Source organism: Podarcis filfolensis (assembly GCF_964270895.1).
Source record: "Podarcis filfolensis genome assembly, chromosome: 17".
NCBI classification, from domain to species: domain Eukaryota; kingdom Metazoa; phylum Chordata; class Lepidosauria; order Squamata; family Lacertidae; genus Podarcis; species Podarcis filfolensis.
The window spans coordinates 28,887,793-28,912,397 of NC_139621.1; the positions used below are offsets into that span (position 1 = coordinate 28,887,793).

Here is a 24,605-nt window from a genome sequence, read left to right on the forward strand (position 1 = left end):
ATATAAAACAAACATTTTGGCCTCCTGTGCCACTTCCAAATTAAATTTGAAATGGCACCTATTTTAAGGGATCAGCATTAAGAATGATTTTTTCCCCTTCCAAACGCATTTGTTTAAAAATGTGCCTGTGTTCTTTTGTCGCTGAATGAAAGTTCACACACCACACAGGGAGAAGGAAATGTAAAGCCAAAACACAGCAGTGTTGTCTTATTAGCATGCAAAACTTGATTTTATCTTTTAGTTGCATGAATCTTAAGTGAAAACTGTTAAGAATTACTTAGCCAGAATCTTCAACGACAATTATGGAAGACTAGGAACAGAAACAAATAAGTTGGTACTGTACCTATCCTTGATCTGTCTGGCAGCCTTGAGGTGCATCAGGAAGAAGAGAGAGAAGGTAATTAATAGTTTCATGCAAGTTTCATCTGCAGTAACATGCAAGAAAGAGTTAGAGTTATCAATCTCACAGATACCCAGCTCGGTTTCAAAACCAACTCAGAATTTTACCACTGAAGACCTGCCTCATAAGCCATTGTTAATACAAAGTTATTAGAAATTCAGCAACAAGCAAAAAAAACAAACAAAAAGGAATTTCAACAAGCCACACTAAACTAATTCTGTATGACACTGTCATCAAATCTCTGTGCTCTATTTTTAATCTGATCGGGCCAAGTGACATTTGAGTGTTTCGTTGGGCATGTCAGCAATTAGGTAGTGAGTAAGTGTTAGATCTGTGCCAGAGTTGAACCAAATTCAGGGAGTTTTATCATTCAACTGGCCCTAGGCAACAAAATGTTGTTATCGGTGGCAAGAAATACTGGAATGCACCCCAAATTCTTACACTCTAGTGAACATGCTCAGGCCTGGCTAGATAGGGTTCCTTGTCTGGCCCACAGATAATTAATGTTTTAAAATAGTATAACAAGTAAGTGACACAACACAGAATCCGAATTAAGAAACTAAAACATCAGCTTCATATACATTTAAAAGTTGTTTGCTATTACAACTATCACAAATACAGTAGAAATTAGGACATTGCCATCTCTGTTTGCCAACAAAAATTAAAGAGTTTTAAATTTTGATCTGTGGTCCCTTTCATGGCACGGGGGTACTTTGCAAACATTTTTATCTTCATTCCTTATGTACTGAACACAGGGAAAGACTATGTATTAAGATTTTATATGTTATCACCACAAACAGTGTCTTAGGTGATAAGATGACCAATCAGAACAAAACAGAAAATAAAACATCCTCACCTGTCATCTGAGATACTGTGAACCACAACAACTTGCCCAAGATCACTAACTTCAAATTAGGGAGGCTGTTGCTTGCTGCATCTCAAACTCAATGCTATCTGCACCATGAATGAAAATGCTTCCACAATGTTTTCCTCTCCTATCTCCCAACTAGACCATCTTAAAATGCAAGTTACAAAACCAGAAGCAGATATTCTAAGCAAAGTCTCCCTGCAACCACACAGAATGGTTGCTTAAGTTGCTTATTGCATAAATAATTAAAAGTTGTTAGATCAAAGTAGAGATTACTATAATGAATTTAGCTGGAAGGGAATGCAGTCTTCTGCAACAAGCATTGTGTGTCTGCTACCTCAGCAGTTACACGTAGTGCAGTATCTTTCATGGCAAATTTATTCACCATTTACTTTGATAGTCACAAGGTAAGGCTGAAGAGTAGCAATCATACATGACCATTGAAAGCTATATAAAGTCCACTTTCACAATAAGTCTTTACTCTGACCACAAAAGCAACAGCAATCCTTTTCTCCCTGAGCTACCCTATCCCTCAATTCAACCCAGGTCATTTTCAGAATTGCTTCAGAAAATCTCAGTATGAAATGGCTACCCTGAGAATTATTTGAGAGCCAAATTAACCTTGTTACAGCAGGCAAGTATAATTTGGTCATAGTCCACAAATAACTTGCTAGTACAGAAAAGGCTGAAAAGCAACTTTTCGAACATGCAGACATGTATTTAAAAAGTTTACAAATCCAAGCTAGTTTGTATCTATGGCTGTTTGGCAGGCACAAAAACATAGGGCAAAAAAATCCAATAATTAGGATTTGTTGTCGGGCATAGCAAGGTGGAAACAATCCAAGAACTGAGAACAAGGAACCTGGATGAAGTCCAGGGGAAACAGTGTAACAAATGGAAAGGAACTGTGATGAAACAGTGTAGCATCAGTTAACCCTAGTCAAAAACTAGGATAGACATTAATGGTGAACAAACAGAACCTGAAGAGCAAGTTTTGTAATTCTGTTTTTGCCTTGGGTTTAATTTCCAGGGAAATAACGCAAGCAACTTCAGATGAGCTTGTTAAAAGTATAAAAACAAAGTTCAAATGCAGCCCTTCAACACAAAGAGCAGAACAAATTCAGATTTTGATGGATCATTTGGAATTCTTTCATATATCAGTTTAAGCATTGCCTGCCCTTGATTGGATCATTCAGCTTCCTTTCCAACCAATGTACAAGGAACATGGTTCGGAGTCAATGTAGCATAGCTAATGCACATCAGCTGGAGGCATGATGCACTGACTGGCAAAGCCAACGTAATAAATCTATTTAACACACAGAGACAACTTAATGCATTGCCAGGTTTGTGTTTCTAAAAGTAGATTATTTTGCCTACTATATTCCCATTTAGCAGTTAGTCAATCATTTTATTAGCTGGATCTACAGAAAGGCCAGAAGATTCTGCTGTTTTGAGAACCATCAAAAATATCAGGCAGAGGCACCTTCCAAGAGTGGAGAACGCAGTCACAGAAGGTGGCTCTGCCTAATTTGGGGGATTCCTCCTCCCCCAAGCCCATTCCATTCATGAAGGTTCCCTGATCATGGGAGGGTAGGCAAAGGGTTGCTGGGAAGGGATGTGGCAAAAAAGTCACTCCCTTCTACCAGTGTTTCTCTGGAACCAACCATATAGCAGAGACAATACTGATGACCTACTAATATTGAGCAGAACATGCTTGCTGTGTGTAAATTTTCTATCAAGTATGTGAATGAACAGATGTAATTCTCTGCAGGTACCTAATAAAATTATGCAAGCATTATATCATCTTAATTTTCCTCTTTTTTTTTTTTAGCAACTGAGCACTCTTAAAACTCTCTGAACTATAATTGCACAGACCAATTCAGCTTCTATGAGTGTTAGCCTATAGGCAGTATCCAACTAAACAGTTCCACAAGCAAAGCACTTTTGGCTGTACAGTCGTACCTTGGTCTAAGAACAGTCCTGTTAACGAACGATTTGGGCATCACACTCTGCAAAACCTGAAGTAGGTTTTCGAACGGAAGCCGACTGGTGGAAGGAAGCCTCATTGGGGAAAGCATGTCTCGGTTTAAGAACGTTTTTGGTGTAAGAATGGACTTCCGGAACGGATGAAGTTCATAAACAAAGGTACCACTGTACAATATAACTTCTCCTCCCACTCCTCAAACACAACTTATAGTTCTCATTTTATTCATGAAAACTACTACCTACTGATTACAAAACCAGTAATCAGAATAGTACTATTATCCTGGGGTAGTCTGAATATATGTACTTGAAATGCTCAGAAGGTAATGTTGATCACTCCAGAGATTCTAATCAGCTCCACAATAAGTCCTCCACAATGTTTACTACACAATCTATAAGTAGTTGCAGGCAAATGGCATGCAATAAAATAGCATCTCTCCTTTTCTTCTTCACGTCAGGCACTTTTATACCTTTGAAAATTCCTCAGGGTCCTTTATGTCCAGTGAACGAGCAGCAAATTCCAACAGTTCTTCAGAGTTCTCCAGGGCATTACTACATTGGCTAAGTTGATTCTAGGAAAATAACAGAAAGCTGTTCAGTAAGCCAGTCCATAGCATGAGTTATTAAGAGAACACAGGGCTATCTTCTCTCCACCACCACCACCACCCCCGCAAAAAAATTCCAGATGCCCATTACTGGCAAATGGTTGAGGCCCTTATGGAACACATGCTAAAGAAGGCCTCAAGTTCAATCCTTGGCATATTTAGCATAGAGTGTAAACATAAAATATTAGCATGAAACACGATAAAAAAACACTAACATGCAGTATTGGGGGGAAAAAACCTTTCTGGCAGAGGAAAATAAGACAGAGTTCTCTCTGTGGAACTCAGCTCCCTCAGGCCTCTGCAATCAGTTGTACACCCACACAGGTTTATTCCCCACCTACCCCATAAACGTAGGAACATAAAAAGACACTCCCGGCTGAGTACTATGTACTTTGGCATGCCAAGTTCAAGGTTACACAGCTATTTATCTTAGCCTATGAAGAGTGAGGCTCAATAAAAGGTGTGATCTACTCCAGGAAGTGCACCAAGTGTAGGCTGGAGAAGTGGCTCTTAATTCTGAAGACGTGTGTTCTAGAATGCCTGTTCTTGAGTTTGCACAGTTTTAGATCCCAGCGTCTTTACTCCCTTACGTGGTGCTGGATACGCGACTATAAGGTTCAGGGGGTGTCATTGGCTATTAGATGACAGTATAGTCGTACAATATTAAGGTTCCATGTCAGGTTGCTCAATACAACAGTACAGTATTGACAAACAAGGTTTCCAACTACTTGAGTCTTGGCAATTCACGAAGCAGAGTTCTTTTTCCCTGTTTACTGTATTGCATGGTGAGATTACCAGACATTTTACTATCTAAGCCAGGGTGGTCCAACTCACGGCCCACGAGGATTTTTTTGGTGCCCTCAGCAACATTCAAGAAAAATCATATTGAAAGCTTGGGGGGGGGGGGAGTGTCATGCATTGTTACCGAAAGTGCATAAATCTGTTTATGCATTAAACTTGTTTAAGAATTTAAAGGATTATATTTAAATATACCATTAATAGATTTAATTAGATTTAATTAAATATATTAACTGTGTATATTAAATAATATTAAATATATCGCAAACATTTTAATTTACAACGTGGAAATTTAATTCAGTGTGGCCTATGAATTCTGTGTCAAAGTTTTCTTGCGGCTCATGTTTGTTGGGACTGCCCTGATCTAACCAGATGCTGTTGGTGTGTTTTAATATTTCAAATATATTCATCACTGGAGAGACAGGTCAGCCGCTGTATCTGTACTGTCAAAAGCCACATGTGCACCAGTGATTTAAGAGGTGAAGTTATTTGACAGCATCTGGTACACCGAGATTCTGAATTATACCAAAATTCCATGATCAAGTTGAACTAACTAACTTTGTATACGTTTAGCACGTTTTACTGTGTGATAAGCTTTAAGCTGTCAGAAGAAGGTAGAATTCTTTCAAGGAACAGGGTGAAAGAATCAGCTACGGTGACTAACACAGCCATGGAAGCTCAACAACTGTGGCTACTTGCAAACCATGAAAAATTGTGCTCTACCAGGAACAGCTGGGATAATTCAGTTGGAAGAGCATTAGACTCAATCTCAGGGTTGTGGGTTTGAGCCCTACGTTGGGCAAAAGATTCCTGCATTGCAATAGGCTGGACTAGATGACCCTTGTGGTCCCTTCCAATTCTAATATTTGATGATTCTTAGTTAGTGCAAGCACATTCCAGTCCTCCTTCGGTATGAGGTTTCACAGACTGCCAGGATTACAAAGACAAGTCAGATGCCATGTTTCCAATACTGTTTTACACACACAGTGAAGCTGTAGACATGAGGAGCAAGAGCAGCCCAAATTAATCTCACATTTACTAATTCCATACTGTACTTCCATCTGCTGGCCATACTTGAACTTCCAGCCCTGTGTCCATAAATCTCTGCGTCCATTCAAAAGTAAGTTGGAGACATTAGGGAAACCTCCTTTCCTCACTTTCTGCTCAGCCTATATATTAGAGCAATGCTGCTCCCTGTAAAAAACTGAAGTGTGTCCTTTCTGGACAGCCTTGGGACAGTTTTGTTTAACCACTATTGCAGGAAAAAACTGGACTCTAATATGCTTTTTCCAAAAAGTTCTAAGCAGTTTGTTTTGTTTTCTGCCTTTTGTGGTTTGTCACATATTTTATTGAAACATAGGAAATGAATATTTTAGTAAGACAAATAAAAATAGTTAAGGAAATCTAGGCAACTAAGCATCTGAATCAATTTGCTCCAAAAATTAAACATTACACGGAGCAGATTGAAGATAACTACCTCCCTGGATAGGTTACATGTGTAAAACTCAACTCAAAGAACAGAACTGGATGCAATCAATTTAAGTATCATATCAAACTCTTAAAGCATAAGTGCTAATCAGAAGTCTGGAAAGAGTAACTGCTTTTCATATATGAAAACTGAACTGTGCTAGCTATCCAAGCCTACTGGCTTCTATTTCATTTAATTAATGTGCTGACAAAGGGGTTTTAAGCACGTTTGGTACAGAGAAAGGCTTTATACAATCTAATATTGGCAACTTGGTGTTGTTGGCTGCTTTGGTCATTGCTGTATTTTCCTTCAAGGATAATGCGGCATCAGTCAAAATAATTTGATTAAGATGTTAAAAATATGTGTATAAACCATGTACATTCAAACAAAGCATTCTGTACACTATGCCTACTAACTAGCATTTTTCTTCATTTTTTAAAGTCTGCCACAAAGCTTGAATTTAGAGTCCTGTATTGTAGCCCAGCAACTAAAGAAACAAGAGTTACACATTCCTGCTGCCTACATGTAGCTGACAAGTCTTTCATGCAAGGCACACAGGGCCAAACCTGAATGTCAATTTTTAAGTTTGCTCTCTGCGCTTGTTGGTAGAAATAAAAACTCCAGGAGTCTAATAGGAAGAGGCATGCACCAAGGCACGTGAAGTAGTCCTCACTTACTAAAGAGTGCTCCAGGAATTCCAAAGAACTGAGAGGGGTTGTGTGGTCATTTGCATGTCAACATTCAAAACGCAACCTACTTTTACAGAGAAGGTTGGGACAAGTGCAAAGCGAGTGAAATGTCTGCACAAGCTTACAGAATTTAAAGTGTTTTAGAAAGCAAACTTGTGCTGCATGCAAAGCTAATTAAGTGACAGTCTACTAATTTAATTAGCGCACATTTCCCTATTCTGACAGAGAGTTCTACTACAAAATCATCAGAAACCTAATTACCTGAAGTTCTTGGGTTTTATGAGCTTGTTCTTGCTTGATACTAGTTGACATGCTCTCCTTCATCTCGTCAAGTATTGCATATAAGCCATCAAACTCCTCATCCAACTCAGCAATTACATTGGAAGAATTAGCCTGTAAACAAAATTTCAGTTATGAGTTGTGCTGTCGGATTTCGTCTATTTCTTCGGCACAAACTATAAAATGTAATAAGCATCACAGAACCTTGTTCTTATTACAGTAGCGTACTTCCATTTCCTTAATATAATAATAAAATTAAGGATACTGCAGATCAATATCAATAGTAATAGTCACAGGCTTGCCCTTTTTCTTTAGTCATCCTGGCCCAAAGAAAACACTATCACACTTGGGTCCCTGGCTGTTGTTGAACTACAACACCCATCATCCCTAGCTAGCAGGACCAGTGGTTAGGGATGGTGGGGAGTTGTAGTCCAACAACAGCTGGGAACCCACTTGACTTAGCAGTATTATTGAATTAATTTATTTTGACACATTTTCTCATATATATATATATATATATATATATATGCATACACACACACATTTTAGTAAGAGGCATTTAAATTTAATTTTTAATTTTCTAAACTGCTTGATATAAAAGGAAAATCTTGGTGCTTGCTCCAATTGCCTCATTTACATATTTGGCGCATTTGTATCCTCTTGCCCTTCTTCAAGGGACTTTGGGAAGTGTGCATGGGGTTATCCTCAGATATAACCACAGAACTGTAGAGTTGGAAGGGACACTCAATGGTCATCAAGTCCAACCCCTGCAATGCAGGAACCTTTTTGCCCAATGTGGGACTTGAACCCATGGCCCTGAGACTAAGATTCTTGTGCTCTACCAACTGAGCAAGGCTGGGGAAAGTTTTGAAGACACTTCACCCCAGTTTAAAAGCAACGCAACAACCACCATAGAAAAAAAAAAAGACTTTAATGTGAGGCATGCTGACAGTGCAGCTCACTGGCTTCAAAGAATAAGGATGTGTACCCATGAATAAACTCACATGACTTGGCAAAGCCATTATCTAGGTTTGGCCCTTGGCCTATATGGTTTGCAGTATTAAAGAAAACGACACTGTTTAGAGAAGCCCTTTCAGCTTTGAACGTAATGAGCTCTACAACCTACCTGTACACCTTTTAAAGTGTGATTTAGAGTTTCAATGAAGTTTTGGATTTCATCATTTTTGTGGGCCAATGTGGAGATAATCCTCTGCAGAGCTTCCTAGAATTAGAAGAGTAAATTTAATTAATATATGCAAGGTCATATTACCTTGGTGTATATACCCTTCTTGCTTCTGTACTGTGCTTTTGCACTATACAAGCCTGTAACTGAAATAATTTCATTTGGTTACATTTATTGTTTGTAATGTTTAACAAAAACAACAATAATGTCAAAAACTGTTTACTTCAATGCAGCAACACTGGTGAGGTCAGACAGACTTGCATGTTTAATAGCAAGTGGCTTAATAGCTACCATAGTCAGGTGTAATTGGAACCAATACTATTCAGAGTTATTGACTTGTTTGTTTTTTGCAAATGATTCAGTTAAGACCTTTTTAAATTTAAAAGCATTGATAAACTCCTTAATATTTTAAAAATCTCTAAGCACCGTAGAACACAAAAATGTATTATTAGAACAAATGTGGCACATAACTAGTAATATAAAGGCATATAAACACAAAAGCAAGAAGCCAGTGAATTCAGACAAAGAAAGACAGGGAACAATATTAAGCATCAGGGAAAGCCTGGAGCAACCCAATGTGCTTTTACAAGACTTCTGAAGCAACTGACAGTTGTTGCTGCATGTATGTTGGAGACAAGGGAATTCCACAAAACAGTGGTACCTCGGGTTACATACTCTTCAGGTTACAGACTCTGCTAACCCAGAAATAGTAACTCGGGTTAAGAACTTTGCTTCAGGATGAGAACAGAAATTATGCTCCGGCGGCGCAGCAGCAGCAGGAGGCCCCATTAGCTAAAGTGGTGCTTCAGGTTAAGAACGGACCTCCGGAACGAATTAAGTACTTAACCCGAGGTACCACTGTACCGTGGCAACTGTGGAAGATGGCCATTTTTGGGTCACTGGCATATTATATCCTAGAGGGTGCAGAACCACTAGCAGAATTTCCCCAGATGATCTAAGTGATATTACAGGTCTATATACCTCTTAGGTTAAGCCTTAGATCTTATAAGCATAGCTGTCAGTGTGTGCGCAAGTCAGAACATGCTCATCTGTTCTTATTTGGATTTATTAAAACCCATTTAGTCTTACAACATAGAAATAGTTTTATATCCATATACAGAGAAGCAATAGCTAATTTGAGGGCAAAGATTTCTATTTGAAAGGTGCCAAGACAGTTCATTGCACAGTCAACTCCTAATATACAAACATACCACGTTGTGTTATTTTCACTTACCAACTGTCTCACCCTAAACAAAGTTTGAGAATGAAGCTTAAATTAGAAGATGAACTTCATCAAATGAAAGTAGACAATGAAGAACAACTTTTAAATTTCAATGCTGGTTTACTGTGAAAAACATATGGAAGTCCTACACTTAAGTGCTACTTAAGCAGCAAGTGTGGTAATTTGTCATTTTCATACATGTAGTAAAACAAATTTTTATAACAAAATGTACAGCATTATAAGCATATAGTTCTTATCTTAAATAGATCCAGCAATATTTTACTAGCTAGATTAGCACTGAAGTTATGTGTTCTAAATACAAGAAGCCACAAGTTAAGAGTGTCCAGTTCCCTCTTGACAGTTTGAGAAGAAAGCGATTACCTCTGGATGTATCTACTACTACTCATGCTTTATGCTAGTAAGAGAACCAAGAAATTCATTTGAAAAACCAGACATCAACCTCTGTACATGGAACCAGTCTAGGTTCTAATTCTAATTATTCATACTAAATATTAACCAAAGCTTAAAATTAATCCATATATTCATGATCACTTCCAGAACAAAAAACTAGAGTTGTGGCCAATTTCCACATTAACTGGAATACAGAAACAACTAATACTTTTACAGTATAGAAAGTCATGCAGCTAGTATCAGACAGCAACTCACTTGATGTAACTATGCTTTTACCTGGGCAATTCCCAAGTTACATCCTCTTCCGGTGGTCTGATGGTAGCATATTTCTTCCTCTAGATGCACACATTTAACCTTGCTCAACTTGCTTTATACTGAATTATTAATAGGAGTTTCTTCTGTTGCCTAGCACCCTGTCCTACTTTATCAGGTCAGTATATTCACATATAAACATCAGATTTAAAAAGATTTTGTAGGATTATATATGCAATGGTCTCCTTCACTGTGCAACTCAACTCTCACAAAATCTACCCCACACAGCTATATATAGTTATTTGTCTCATAAAGCCTCTGGGTCAAAGGGAATCAGAATAGACATTTAATGTACTGTGTGTTTCCAAGACTATCATACAAATAGTTCATTCCTTTCTAAATTACAGTTTGATGATGTATCAAGTATAAATGGATTAGCAATTGAGTATTTTTCTTTATCCCAAAGTATCGGGCTCTCTTCCACCTCTTGATCTAAGACAATAACCATCAATTCTGTGCTCTCTGTACATATTGCACTCTTTGTTGGCCAAACACAGCAACAGCTAGGAAACATGTTTTTTTAAGTACATAATCACTACAAGATCTACTATGATGTGTGGTTAACTGTGCTACACCATTGGTAGGAAGGAAACAGCATCCTATACAGAGCCTAGCAGCACAGGAATCTTAACCTTTTTCTATGATTTTAAAAGGATGGTGCCACTTTGAGATGTGGTGTTTTCTCCTGTGTACAAGGTAGAGTAGCCAACCCCACAATTACTCTACTGGATACACAGTCATGATCAATCAAGAGAGAGAAAATAAAGCCAGTGCTGTATAGTTGAGCAAGTATTAGGAAGAATCCAGTATTAGAGGTTTCAGGTGAACTGTCTAAATATTCATAGGGTAGGTTATGAAGTGATCCACATATATTCCCCAGCATATGATGTCAGATAATTGAAGGCAACATAAGCAGATTCATTTACCAGAAAGGTTGCTGACATATCTAACTGCTCTTTCCCCTACTTCCCCCTTTCCTTCTTGAAGAGGCAGAGTAAAGCATCTCAGAACTGAATGGTTCAGAACTAAACAAAATTAGACAATTAGATGTTTCAGGAGTCATCCCCCTGCCAATCCAGTCTACATCCACTTACTCTTTCCAATGAACTTCAAGCAGCATATATTAAGTTCTTACTACAAAGCAAATCCCTGTAGTACAAATAGAATGCAAATAAATTTAGAGTAGTTGTTCATACTACAGAGCAAACTGATGTGGGAATAGAGAGGATTGTCAACCACCCATTTTTCCAGCCACCAAAATTCACTTTAACATTTGAAAATTCTTACCCTCCTCTTCAGCTAAAAGGCTCCCAGAGTGGCTCAGATAGATCAATTGCAAGACAATACGTATTTAGTTATGTGCTTTAAAACACTGCTTAAATAATCTGCACAAAACACTAGTAACCCTTTGGTGTGTCCTTTCACCCGAAGTCTATATAGCCCCCCCTTTTGCTGACCTTTAGGGGGATTTTAACAATATTCATTCTGGTCTGCCTTTGGTTAATGTTAGTTCACCCTGTATGCTTTTACCTGAGGCTCTATCTGCTGCTATTCCAATATAACTATTTGTTGTTTTAATGTTTCATGTATTGAATTTTTACTGTTTTTAAGGTCTGTTTTGTATTTTAAAGTGTGCTGTGATTTCCTTTGTGAGGACTTTTACCCTTAAAAGTAAACTAAAATTCTATTCAATAAAGAGACAGCCAGCTGTTTCGAGTACAGATGTCCTACTTGGTATTCACTTACCCCCAAATAAGAATGTTATCCTCATTATACGTTGTATGTTTGAGAAGATTTATCTGTAATGAGGTTACAGCCAATTTTCAGTGCAAATCCAACATTCTGGGTTTAAGTTTACAATACTTTGTTAACCCACAGATTTCAAGTCACACATCCAAATATGAATGTTTTGGTTACATAGCCTCAGTACAGCTACAGCCTGCATTTCTTGCCAACGGTTTAAATGAAATGCAAGGTGAATGGCCCTTACTGCAGGACAGAACATATGAGTGGAATGCTTGGGAAATTAGAGAAAGTCCTATTTAATATTAAAAAGTGTTTAACAAGTACTTTAAGGCAGGGGTTGTCAATACCGGCTCCTGCAAATGTTTTGGAATACAACTAAGACTCAGACTCAGTCAACACATCTGATGATGAGGAATGATGGGAGTTGTAGTTCAACAACATCTAGAGGGCAACACATTAGCTACTTCTGCTTTAAGGTCATAAATTAATTCATGCGAGAAGTGAAATTAGAACCAGTACTTCCTATCTCGTGGCTCATTTTCTTACCCAGTATATTAAAATAACAGGTCAAATTACAGTTCAGTCCTATGCATGCCAACTCAGAATTCTGTTCCACTGAGTTTACTTCCAGGTAGTGAGTACAGGATTGCAACCATACGTGAAATATTTGTATGCTGCTTTTTAAAAAAACATAAGAACAAATTAAACTGACAAAGAGACTGATTAGTCCCTCGCTTCCTCCTCCAGAACCTTCACATTGTCACCAACTACCCAAAAGGTTGGATTTAAAAAATGAACCTCAGAGGTTTACTTAAATCACATGGAAGTATTACAAAAGTACTTCCTATGTGCTGCTCCATGAAACTGGGGAACCCACCAAGAATAAAATGATATTCCACTAAAATAATTAAGTCATCTTAGCTAATAAGCAGTTCCATTTAAATTGCTCATGCATGTCAGTAAACTCAGTGTGGAGTAAGTAAAAAAATGTGACACTGTTGACAAATGTTTTATGATTCATATGTACTGACACAGATGCGTATTTTGAGAATGCTTACCCAATTTTATCTGAATACTTTTTGCAAGTTATAATGCATAATTATTTTTTCCCTGTTTAGTGGAAGAAAAACTTTGCATCACTCTTCAGTTTTTTAAAAGGAAAAAAGAAGAGACAGGAAGGAGGAGCAGATTGGCAACCTAACTCAGAAACCTTACTGTGTTCAAGCGCACACAGACTTGGTAGTCCAACCGTGTTTACTCAAGAGTAAATTCAGCACGGCCTACTATGTAGTCAATGGATTTAGGATGGCAGTCTAGCACCACAATCCTATGCATCCTTAATAACTAGCACGCTGAACATAACGGTAGCAAGAAGGGAAAACAGTTGACATCATGCCTTTTATTGGGATCAACTGAAAAGCCACAAAAACGCTGAGCAAACTGTTGTAATCACCGGAACTCTTTGTTAAGCCAAAAAAAAAAAAAGACAAAGAAGTGCGGGGGGGGGGAGAAAGAAAGAAAGAGGAAAAAGGTACTGCTGTGCAGGGAAACGCCACGAAATTTGCAGGGTTCAAAACAAACAGCTTTTAAAAGAGGTGGTTCCCCGCATTTCAGGTCAAGGAGGATAAAATAGGGTCCCCGAAAGGCGTGGGAAAGCCGCAGAAGAAAGCGGGTGGGGGGGAAAAGAGGGCTAACAAGACAGAGGCAACCCGGCAAGCCACTCATTCACACCCTCCCCTTTCCCTGCATGCACAATCCGCCCGCCTCGGACACCATCCACGGGGCTTGCTTACTTAGCCTGCAAGGTGCAACGACAAGGAAGCCCGGCAGCTTGCATTGCTGGGGCGTGAGCGCGCGTATATGCTCGCAGGCAGCAACAACCATTGCAATTCCATTATTTTTGCAAGCCACCCGTGAATGCCCCGTTCCCACGAGCATTTTGCGCGCGTCAGGGGTTCCGCGTAAAAACAAAAAGCGGGGGGGGGGGGGAGATATCCACCAGACACTCGCGGAGTGGGGGGGGGAGTCCCCCTTTCTCCTCCTGAGGGGAAAAGGCGCCTCTTTTCCCTCACAAACCAGAGCGGTGGGAAGAGCTCCTGCACAAGACGACGACGCCCACCATGACCGGCCCCTCAAACCCGCTCACCTTCTGCGCCTCCATGGTGCGGACGAGCAGGAGCTACTCCCAGGGGTTTACGGGGGGGGGGGAGCAGCGAAAGGACGAAGGCCGACCCGCCTCCCTGCGCCCTGACGGCGAATGCTTCGCGAGAGAGGCGCGCAGGTCTACTAATAGCGGCAGCCGCGCGACCCCAGCAGCCTGAGGGCGGGCGTCAGAGCGCGCCACGCCCAGGACGACGGCGACGCCGCCTTGCCCTCGCATGCGCAGTGGCGAGCGGCGCCGCGAAGGGAAGGAGAGAGGGTGGGACGCGCTGTGGAGAGCGCATGCGCGGGTGTGTGTTGTGCTTTTCTACTCCTTTGGTCTCGCTTCTCCCTACCTGATAGCGCTTTTTGTCTATTTGATGAACCCATGGTCCGATCTGAAAAATACAAATTTTTAGGTTGCAAAACTACATAAAAATAAAGAAAAATTAAGTTTGCAGAACAATAATTACCGTGTGGTTAGGATAGATCAACGCGTCAGTGTCCACTTATCCCCAGTGTAAATATGAAATTGCAAGATAACTATAGCATGTACGGGAAAATTGATTTCAGATTTGAAATCAGCATTGAAAGAACATATATGAACAGTTGAAAAATCTCATGCAACAGAAAATGGAAAAAAAATTGTTCCCCAGTGTAGGCAAACGCAAAGGTCGGGCACCTGCCCTACCTGTCTGGTTACGAGAAGTGTTCTGTGCATGGACACTTGCTGCTGCTGCTGCTGCTGCTGCTGCCCCCTTGCAGAACAGAACTGTTCCTAAGCCAACGAATAAATATTTAGATCAGTGGTTCCCAATGGGTGTAGCCCACACAGTGCAGGTTTTACCTATAAGCTAAACAAGCTATAGATTAGGGCCCCACTCTCTTGGGGACCCCAAAAAAATTTAAAGGAAAAAAACTGGATGTACATTTCCAAAATATAAGATAAAAAACAAATGAAATAAAACCTACATACAGCAACAGTGGCCAATGGCTTTAGATACTTATTAGGTCCATAAATTACCATATAGCATATATTCAACACAAAAAACAACAATAATTTGCTGTTCACAAAGGACAGCTGGGCATATAAAGGGCCCCATTACCGTCAGTAGCTTAGGGCCTCATCAATCCTAAATCCGGCCCTGAGCCCACCTATGGTGTCTGTGGTGTAACAGATACTACCATAGAGATATCAACATTTTCAAAAGTAGAGGGTCCATGGCTTGACTTGGGGGGGGGAAGGGGGGTGTTCTACAGTACTGAGCTAATTGGGAACAGCTGTTTTCGAGTTTGGGTGGATACAGAAAAGTCCCCAGCCCCATTGTTTTAATTATTATTATTATTATTTTATTAGATTTATATACAGCTCTTTGTCACAAGATCTCAGGGCAGTTCACAATACAGAAATACAAGGTAAAAGCACAAATAAATAGTTAAAATGAAAACAGTAAAACAATAGCACTCCCACAAACACACTTTAAAGGCAGAGGAATATTAAATCAGCCAAAGGCCTGGTTGAAGAGGAACGTTTTTGTCTGGCCCCTAAAAGCATATAATGAAGAGGCGAACCTCGCTGGAGAGAGCGTTCCACAAATGGAGCCACTGCAGGAAAGGCTTGTTCTTGAAAGATTGCATATTACTACTACTACTACTGAGGGATGTGGGTGGTGCTGTGGGTTAAACCACAGAGCCTAGGACTTGCCGATCAGAAGGTTGGCGGTTCAAATCCCCATGACGGGGTGAGCTCCCATTGATTGGTCCCCGCTCCTGCCAACCTAGCAGTTCAAAAGCACGTCAAAGTGCAAGTAGATCAATAGGTACCGCTCCGGCGGGAAGGTAAACAGCGTTTCCGTGCGCTGCTCTGGTTCGCCAGAAGCGGCTTAGTCATGCTGGCCACATGACCCGGAAGCTGTACGCCGGCTCCCTCGGCCAATAAAGCGAGATGAGCGCTGCAACCCCAGAGTCAGCCACGACTGGATCGAATGGTCAGGGGTCCCTTTACCTTTACTACTACTACTACTACTAAGTTTGTATTCCACCACTCAACTGTAGGTCACAGGGCGGTTTGCAACATAAAAATAGAAAATGAAAATGCATAACACATAATAAAGCCAAAGCAAACCAATAACCAACTCCCTCCCACAGGCATATTTCAAAGGTCATAGAATGCTAATCAGTCAAATCCCTGGTTGAAGAGAAACACTGTCACCAGCCATGAAGGTACCAAGTGAGCCTCCTTGGGGAGAGCATTCCACCAGTGTCATATTTTGTTATCATCATCATTAAATCCTTGCATGTTGTGAACACTCGCTGTGCAGCCAGCAAGGCACTCTTGGGGGCTGCTTTCCCCTTTAAACCTGTTGTGATACGATACAGTGGGCTGATGTTGCAGAAACACAAGCACAACGCCCTCTTGGGTGGGTGGAATTAAAGCACACCTTGGGTTCTTGCCATTAAGGGGGACAGGGAGGGGCGGGAGGATGTTGTGACTTGATAATGGCAATCTTGTTCAAGGCATTTTATATGTTCCTTAATCACTGGCATTTCTAAGTTATATGCATCAAGATAAACAACAGATTCAACAGAACTAAGATTCCTTCTATAGGCCCTGGTCAAGGACAATCTGAGAAGACCGGTGGAAAGAGGAAGTTTGAAACACAGCTGAAGAGATTTAATAGTGAAAATAAAGCAGCCTAGTCTTCTACAAGGAAGGAAGTGCATCTGGAAAAAACATTGCCAAAGAACAGGCTTTTGCAAAAAAAAAAAAAAGGCAGCTAGCTTTTCAGACTGGCAACCAGCAGCTAATAGTCAACAGAAATGGGGGGGGGGCAAGAAGCCTAACTGGAGATTATTAATGAGGGGAATGCTGCCAAGAAGGCATCATATAAAAGTGAAAATGGAGGAGAAACTATGCAAAAGCCACATGGACTACTCTTCATTTTCTTCCGCAGCAGTTGATAATGACAAGATGCTTCTAGATGTTTTTTGGAATTGCTGCTCTTTGTTCACACAAAACTTTCACAGCATCCACACATCACCATTGGCACAAAAATGCCAGGCCTTATTTGATTCAGATATCTTTTAATGGAAAAGCAGATTTTTTAAAACAACAACAGCTGTCACCAATAACCCATTTACAATATCTGGGTAACCCATTTGCTACCAGAGACACGGCAATCCAGGATAATACTGAATGTGACCATAGAACTTAATGGAGTCCTACTATTCAGCAAAATGAGAGAGAGAAGCAGAGAAGTCTACTTCACTGCTCTTGGAAACTAGAGACTGTGGTGACGACAGAGCTGATGAAACAGAAAATATGGATTGTGGCACAGTTGTGCTCCCTCACCGAGCCTGTCACTTAAGGATTTCCCACTGCCTTGTCCTCCATTCCCTGCAGGTGCAGGAGTCGCCTCTGATTCCCAGTGCATATGTTGAGGAAAAGCTGCTGTCTGGCACCTTGACAGCCCACCCCCTCCTTGCCATGGCCACCTGGCTTGCTTCATCTTCTTGCCCCTGGCCATTTTCCTGGCTGGGTAGCATTCATTCTATTGGCTGGACAGAGCCACTTGCCCACCGGAACCCACCTGGGTAAAAGGCTCCTAAAGCAAGTTATGTGCCAACATCCTTTCTCTTGACCACCTCCATCTACAACTGCTGCCAGAAGCTGCCAATGCCAGAGGTGACTGTTGAGAGTTAGTTTTGCTATGTCATCTTGCATAGACCAAGATGCTGGTATTTGGTTTTATTTCCATTTTGATCTGCCTAGTGCTGTTCCTCCATATTTCCCTGTCCTGACATTTATCCAATGAAAAATAGGGATTTCCTATTCCATAATTTTATTTTTATAATTATTATACCCCACCCATCTGATTGGGTTGCCCCAGCCCAGGGCTGCCATACATCCTGATTTTCCCAAATATGACCAGGATTTTATAGGCAGAACTGAAATGGCAATGAATATCCAAAAGGTGGCGCTTATTGTAAAAAAAAAAAACACACACACACACACAAAAAAAAACTCAAAAACTTTCAGGATGTCCTGGTTTTTACTTTTTGAAATATGGCAACCCTACTCCAGCCAGGCTTCCAAAATTAACAAAACATTAAACATTTAAAAACTTCCCTATACAGGTCTGCCTTCAGATGTCTTCTGAAAGTTGTATGGTTACTTATCTCTTTGGCTTGGGGGTTGCATAACTCCATACCCTCCAACATTTCTCCGATGAAATTAGGGATGTCCTAAGGGATGACTTCTGTAATTCCAGGACTGTGCCTGGAAAACAGGGACACTTGGAGGGTCTGGAATTGGATGTCTAGGCAGTTCTAGTTTCTGGACACACTTCAAGGTCTGCTGTTTCCCCCTGTTGCTCAGACCCACTGGAATACAAGACTGGTTGTTAAGGTGCCTGGGAGAGTAGGAAGGGAGACAGGCTCAAGTTCCCAAGCAGGGGACTTGGAATTTCACCGGCTGTTTCCCTACTCCTGAGGAGACCACTGTGAGTCAGTTGAAATCCGGTGCCCCATGCTCTAGGGGTGGTGGCAAGCAAAGAGAAGGAGAAATAAAGGGCAGTACCATCTGCTACTTGGACAAGAATATCATGAGAAGAGAAGACTCCCTGGAAAAGACCCTGATGTTGGGAAAGATGGAGGGCACAAGGAGAAGGGGACGACAGAGGACGAGATGGTTGGATAGTGTTCTCGAAGCTACCAGCATGAGTTTGACCAAACTGCGGGAGGCAGTGGAAGACAGGAGTGCCTGGCGTGTTCTGGTCCATGGGGTCATGAAGAGTTGGATACGACTAAACGACTAAACTACAACAATCAGTGTTACCACTTTCACTAGAAAAGATGGAGGACATGAGACAACAAATGTAGTTTCACAGCTGCAAGGAAGTAACCGTCAACTTACCTACTATTACAGACCATATGTGGCACAATAAATCAGCCTAGCAGTGTAGAGAGAGAATTTTTGAATCTGTTGCCAGCCACCAGAAACAACATATTTATTTTCAGGGCTCTCAAAGCTTATTAAATGAAAACAGCAGAGTAGAAAGTGTGACTTTAAAAACAGTTGTTTTTCAATGGGAAGAAAAAAAAATCTCCCCCCAGTTACTTTTCCTGAAAGCAACATTTCTTGTGATTTCTGTTCTAAGGGATATTTCTGTGTGAAGGATATCTCCTCATCAGATTTTATTTGCCCAGTTTTAAGTTGCTCTTATGACAACAAGGAGCTTTGCTTGTTTTTATCGTGTTTTCTGTGTGTTGTGTTTTGCCTGTACCTCCTGAATACTGCCCTGGTATCTCCGTAAATGAAGAGGAGTTAATTTTTTTTAAAAACCATAATTGTCCTACAGCGTGCTTTCAAAATACATCCCTGTCAGTTGCACTGTATGAAACGGCAGTCTGCACACCATTGCATGATGCCTTTGTGTTTGTGCACATCCGCTTAATATGGGTGTGCTCTGGAGAGAGGATAATCCACTCCCTCCACTTAGAAATTTAACTTCTAGGATATACTGAGAGGCAGCTGAGCCCTGATGAATGACAACTTGAGCAACTCACACTAATAAGGTTTTAATGAGGTATCCCCAAAAGGCAGAAACAAAGGAGGAGGATTTACCAGGGACAAGGATCAGGAAAGAAGGACAGTCTTCGGCATATGGGGACAACATATGCAGCATGAGAACTGGCGCATCGAACACTTCATAGCGCCATTAATGTTCATGTCTGTTTATTTAAGGCAAAATAAGCATCAGCTGATGGCCCAAATGATTATTTCTTTTTCAAAACTGCAGGAGGGGGGAAAAAACCTACCCAAGTTCTGCAGAATGGCAATATGTTCTGCAAAAACACCTGCCCATCTGTTATGGACATGAGGACCTTAGTGCCTCTGAATCTATTGGTGGGGCCTAGCTGCCTCCATTTCCGAGCCTGGACTATATTTATAGAGAACGCTTTTGGATAAGGCTAAATTTGACCTCGGTTGTTGAGGGTGGAGGGGATCGTTGAGCTATAAAGCCCAGAGTATGGAAGAAAATGGGTCTTCAAAGTGTGGTTGACTTCTGTGGACATCAGGTTTCCTTAATGTAGCAAAAAACAAACAAACAAAAAACAGTTTTAGAGCATCCGGACCCCATATTGCCTGTTTCAATAACATATTTCAGGTGTGGACAATAGTTGGCACTGTGGCACGTCCCAGTGGACTTACTCCTGAGGAAATATTAGAATTATGCTGCATGGCCTAAACCACTCTCTTCCAAAGTTTCCCGCTTCCAGCACCCATTAAGCACCTCATAGTGCTTGACACCTCCATTACTCTATGACTTGAACAGTTAAGCAAAAGCTTCCCAACATGTGTCTCTAGGCAGAAGGTTTTTCAGCTTTCTGTGCCAGAAATATGTACCAGTAAAAGCATGCAGACAGTTACAGTGGCATATATTTATAACACTGGGAGCAAATACAAAAATAAAACTGGCGTTCTGTATGAATTTCTACATGCAGGTCTAAATATAAAATTAATTCCTGTTGATCTCAGCATGTTTAGGATTGCAGCCTCAACTCCCAATCTGAAAAAGAAAAATTATAATGAACAAATGTGCCAGCACCTGCATACTGCCCTCTGCTGTTTGGACTATTCATTGGGCTCTGTGCTTATTTCAGTGGGGATTGCTTGCTAATAAAGGTTCGCAAGCAGGGCTGGCCCACCCATGAGGCAAGGTGAGGCAGCTGCCTCAGGCGGCAGAATGAACAGGGGCAGCAGATCTGGCCTCCAAGGAATGCTTTGCCCACTTCCACAGTGGTAGTGACGGCTGTGGCGAGCTCCTTCCAGGTCAGATCTGCTGCCTCCTCAGCTGTCTCCCACCCTTGTTCCTGATGTAGATCTTCACTCACCCCTTCTTCCCTGGCCAGGGATGGGGACGCCATTTTGTGGTTGGCCTCAGGTGCCAAAATGTATTGGGCTGGCCCTGTCCACAGCACTGCAAGTAATTCTTCCTGTCAGCCTTCTCTCTGCAACAGAAATATTAAAACAACCAATGACATCCAATCTCTGTTAAAAATGTGTTGAGGAGGGATTATTGAGTTGCTTTTTTTGTTTTTTAAATGTACTTTTTGTTTTTATTTTGCGATTTTATGTTTTGAACCGCCCTGAGACCTGCAGGTACAGGGCGGTATGCAGATTTTAACAACAACAACAACTCTATAAGGTAGGTCAATATTTAAGATTATTGAGAGACTGCGTAACTTGCTTAAAGGTAAAGGGATCCCTGACCATTAGGTCCAGTCGTGGCCGACTCTGGGGTTGCGGCACTTATCTCGCTTTATTGGCCGAGGGAGCCTGCGTACAGCTTCCGGGTCATGTGGCCTGCATGACTAAGCTGCTTCTGGCGAACCAGAGCAGCGCACAGAAACGCCGTTTACCTTCCTGCCAGAGTGGTACCTATTGATCTACTTGCACCTTGACATGCTTTCGAACTGCTAGGTTGGCAGGAGCAGGGACCGATCAATGGGAGCTCACCCCGTCGCGGGGATTCGAACCTCCAACCTTCCAATCGGCAAGTCCTAGGCTCTGTGGTTTAACCCACAGTGCCACCCGCGTCCCTTCTAACTTGCTTATAACATGCTAAATGAATGCTAATTTTATGTGCTGCCCTTTTCCTATATGGACAAAGTGCTTCAGGCACATTAGGAGATAAGTAACTATGCAACCTTTAGAAGACATCTGAAGGCATCCCTGTACTGGGAAGTTTTTTTTAATGTTTAATGTCATATTATGTTTTTATATATGTTGGAAGCCGCCCAGAGTGGTTGGGGCAACCCAGTCATATTCTTCTTCTTATTATTATTATTAAAATTTGTATACTGTCCTATTCCTGCAGGTCTCAGGGCCTTGGATGTCAATCAGCCCAAGACCTGGTTAAAGAGGAGCGTTTTTGCCTAGTGCCTAAATGTGCGGGGTATTATTATTATTATTATTATTATTATTATTATTATTATTGACATCCCTATTTTCATCAGAGAAATGTTGGAGGGTATGCATTATTTCAGTGATCTTCCCAACAGTCCTATAAGGGACACATGTATGTGTGTGTGCCCACACATGTATGAACAGCCACAGCTGCCAGCGTTGCTCTCAGGAAAAAAAGAGTAGTATTCTAGCAATGATGAAACATGTCTGTGATACGAATGATGTGTAGGACTTTGCTTTCCATACAAGGCCAAACACTAGTGGGTGTGGAGTAAGACTGAGCAGAGGAACTTGGGCTTTCTCTTACGTGTGCTGTTAATATAAAACAAGCTTGTTCAAATTAGTCATAAGTACATCTTTCCATGCCTCTGACTCTTCCAACCTGGGGGAGGGGGGGCATGGAGCATGAAGGATCTTCACATACATCATGGATGCCCAAATGCTAATATTCCTGTAGGGCCAGTCTTGCTATTTGTGGCTTCCTTCAGTAAATAAACAGTCTCCAGCTGATGCTGCAGTACCAGGCTCTGGAAACAAATGCTTCAACCAATTAGAACACAGGATTTCCTAAAGCTATTATGCAACAAGGATTATCCGCTGTCCTGTTAACAGGCTGAAGCCACTCTAATCTTATTCTTGCCCTGCAGGCCAGCTCCTCGACCTCTTGAAAAATGGAGAAGCTAAATATATATATTTGAGCTGTGCATATAAAGAGCTGTTGAGCTAGGATACGATCTAAACTAAGCAAGATAGGAGACAGTATGCCTGTTTTGTTTTTGCACCCGTGCCCGTTTAGAGTTCCCCAAAGCTTCTCATCAGGCTATAAAACTTAAAGAAGGTAGATAAAGAATTGAAAGTACTATATTTTCTGAATCTCATTTTTCTATCTTTCTCTTTTTACCTCTTTTCTACTCTTACAGTGGTACCTCGGGTTACATACGCTTCAGGTTACAGACTCCGCTAACCCAGAAATAGTGCTTCAGGTTAAGAACTTTGCTTCAGGATCAGAACAGAAATCGTGCTCTGGCGGCAGCAGGAGGCCCCATTAGCTAAAGTGGTGCTTCAGGTTAAGAACAGTTTCAGGTTAAGAACGGACCTCCGGAACAAATTAAGTACTTAACCTGAGGTAACACTGTATTTATTCATTTATTAATTTTTCTAAACCCCCCCCCGCAACGTTTTGTGTTTTTATTGTATCTAGATAAAAGTTTTGGTTTGGTTAAAAAAAAGGGGGGGAGAGATATTAAACTTTGTATTTTTCTCTATAAACCTTAATAATTTTTTAAAAAGGCTATAATACTTAAAGCAGAAGTTTGTAAAGCTTGAAAAGCTTTAGCACTATATTATCAAAATTAACAATACATGGGTACCTCGGTATACTGTAGAAACCTAATCCGTTCCAGAAGTCCATTCTTAAACCGAAACCGTTCTTAAACCGAGGCGTGCTTTCCCTAATGAGGCCTCCCACCAACAGCGCCCTTCCACTGTTCGGCTTCCGTTCTTAGACTAAGGTAAAGTTTGCAAACCGGGACACTACTTCCGGTTTTGTGGAGTTCATAAACCGAATAGTTCGTAAACAGGGCTGTTCTTAAACTGAGGTACTGTATAGGGAAGTTTTAAATGTTTGATGTCTTTTAATGTTTGATGTGTTTTAATTTGTTAGAAGCTGCCCAGAGTGGCTGGGGTAACCCAGTTAAATGGGTGGCACATATCAATATATTATTATTATTATTATTATTATTATTATTATTATTATTATTAAGGTAAAGGACCACTGGACGGTCAAGTCCAGTTGAATTCAACTATAGGGTGCAGTGCTTATCTCTGCTTTAAGGCCAAGGGAACCAGTGTTTGTCCACAGACAGCTTTCCAGGTCATGTGGCCAGCATGACTAAACCGCTTCTGGCGCAGCAGAACACCGTGACAGAAGCCAGAGCACACGGAAGCACCGTTGACCTTCCCGACGTAGCGGTAACAATTTATCTACTTGCACTGGCATGCTTTCGAACTGCTAGGTTGGCAGGAGCTTGGACAGAGCAACAGGAGTTCACCCTGTCGCGGGGATTCGAACTGCTGACCTTCCGATCAGCAAGCCCAAGAGGCTCAGTGGTTTAGACCACAGTGCATCTTCAAGGAATCCTAGCCACATTTAGTAGACCAATTAATATATATTAATATTAATATTAATATTACTCCCTTAACATCTGCCACAAAACCTCCAAATCTTGCTGCTTATTCTGAGAAGACGTTTAGGACACTGGTCAGACTCACTGGTCCTCACCATAGTCCTGTGTAAGTCCTATACATACTCCTGTATCCTATCTAGAACACATTCATCCATCATCTCTGCAGCTGCACATAGTAGGTAATAGTAAAAGGTAAAGGGACCCCTGACCATTAGGTCCAGTCGTGACCGACTCTGGGGTTGCGGCGCTCATCTCGCTTTATTGGCCGAGGGAGCCGGCGTACAGCTTCCGGGTCATGTGGCCAGCATGACTAAGCCGCTTCTGGCGAACCAGAGCAGCGCACG

General features: G+C 41.2%; 1 protein-coding gene across 3 annotated transcripts in view; it reads right to left on the reverse strand.

Annotated features, from left to right (window-relative positions):
* Nucleotides 1–14,354, reverse strand: part of FSD1L (fibronectin type III and SPRY domain containing 1 like) — a 33,718-nt gene extending 19,364 nt beyond the window's left edge. For all 3 annotated transcript variants that reach the window (XM_083593572.1, XM_083593571.1, XM_083593570.1), the window contains exons 1-5: nt 14,111–14,354; nt 8,217–8,312; nt 7,073–7,204; nt 3,722–3,823; nt 344–366 (exon numbers count right to left, since the gene is read on the reverse strand). In XM_083593572.1, the coding sequence (XP_083449698.1) occupies nt 344–366; nt 3,722–3,823; nt 7,073–7,204; nt 8,217–8,312; nt 14,111–14,125 (368 nt within the window). In that variant the 5' untranslated portion in view covers nt 14,126–14,354. The remainder of the gene's footprint in view (nt 1–343; nt 367–3,721; nt 3,824–7,072; nt 7,205–8,216; nt 8,313–14,110) is intronic.
* Between the last annotated feature and the right edge of the window lie 10,251 nt (nt 14,355–24,605).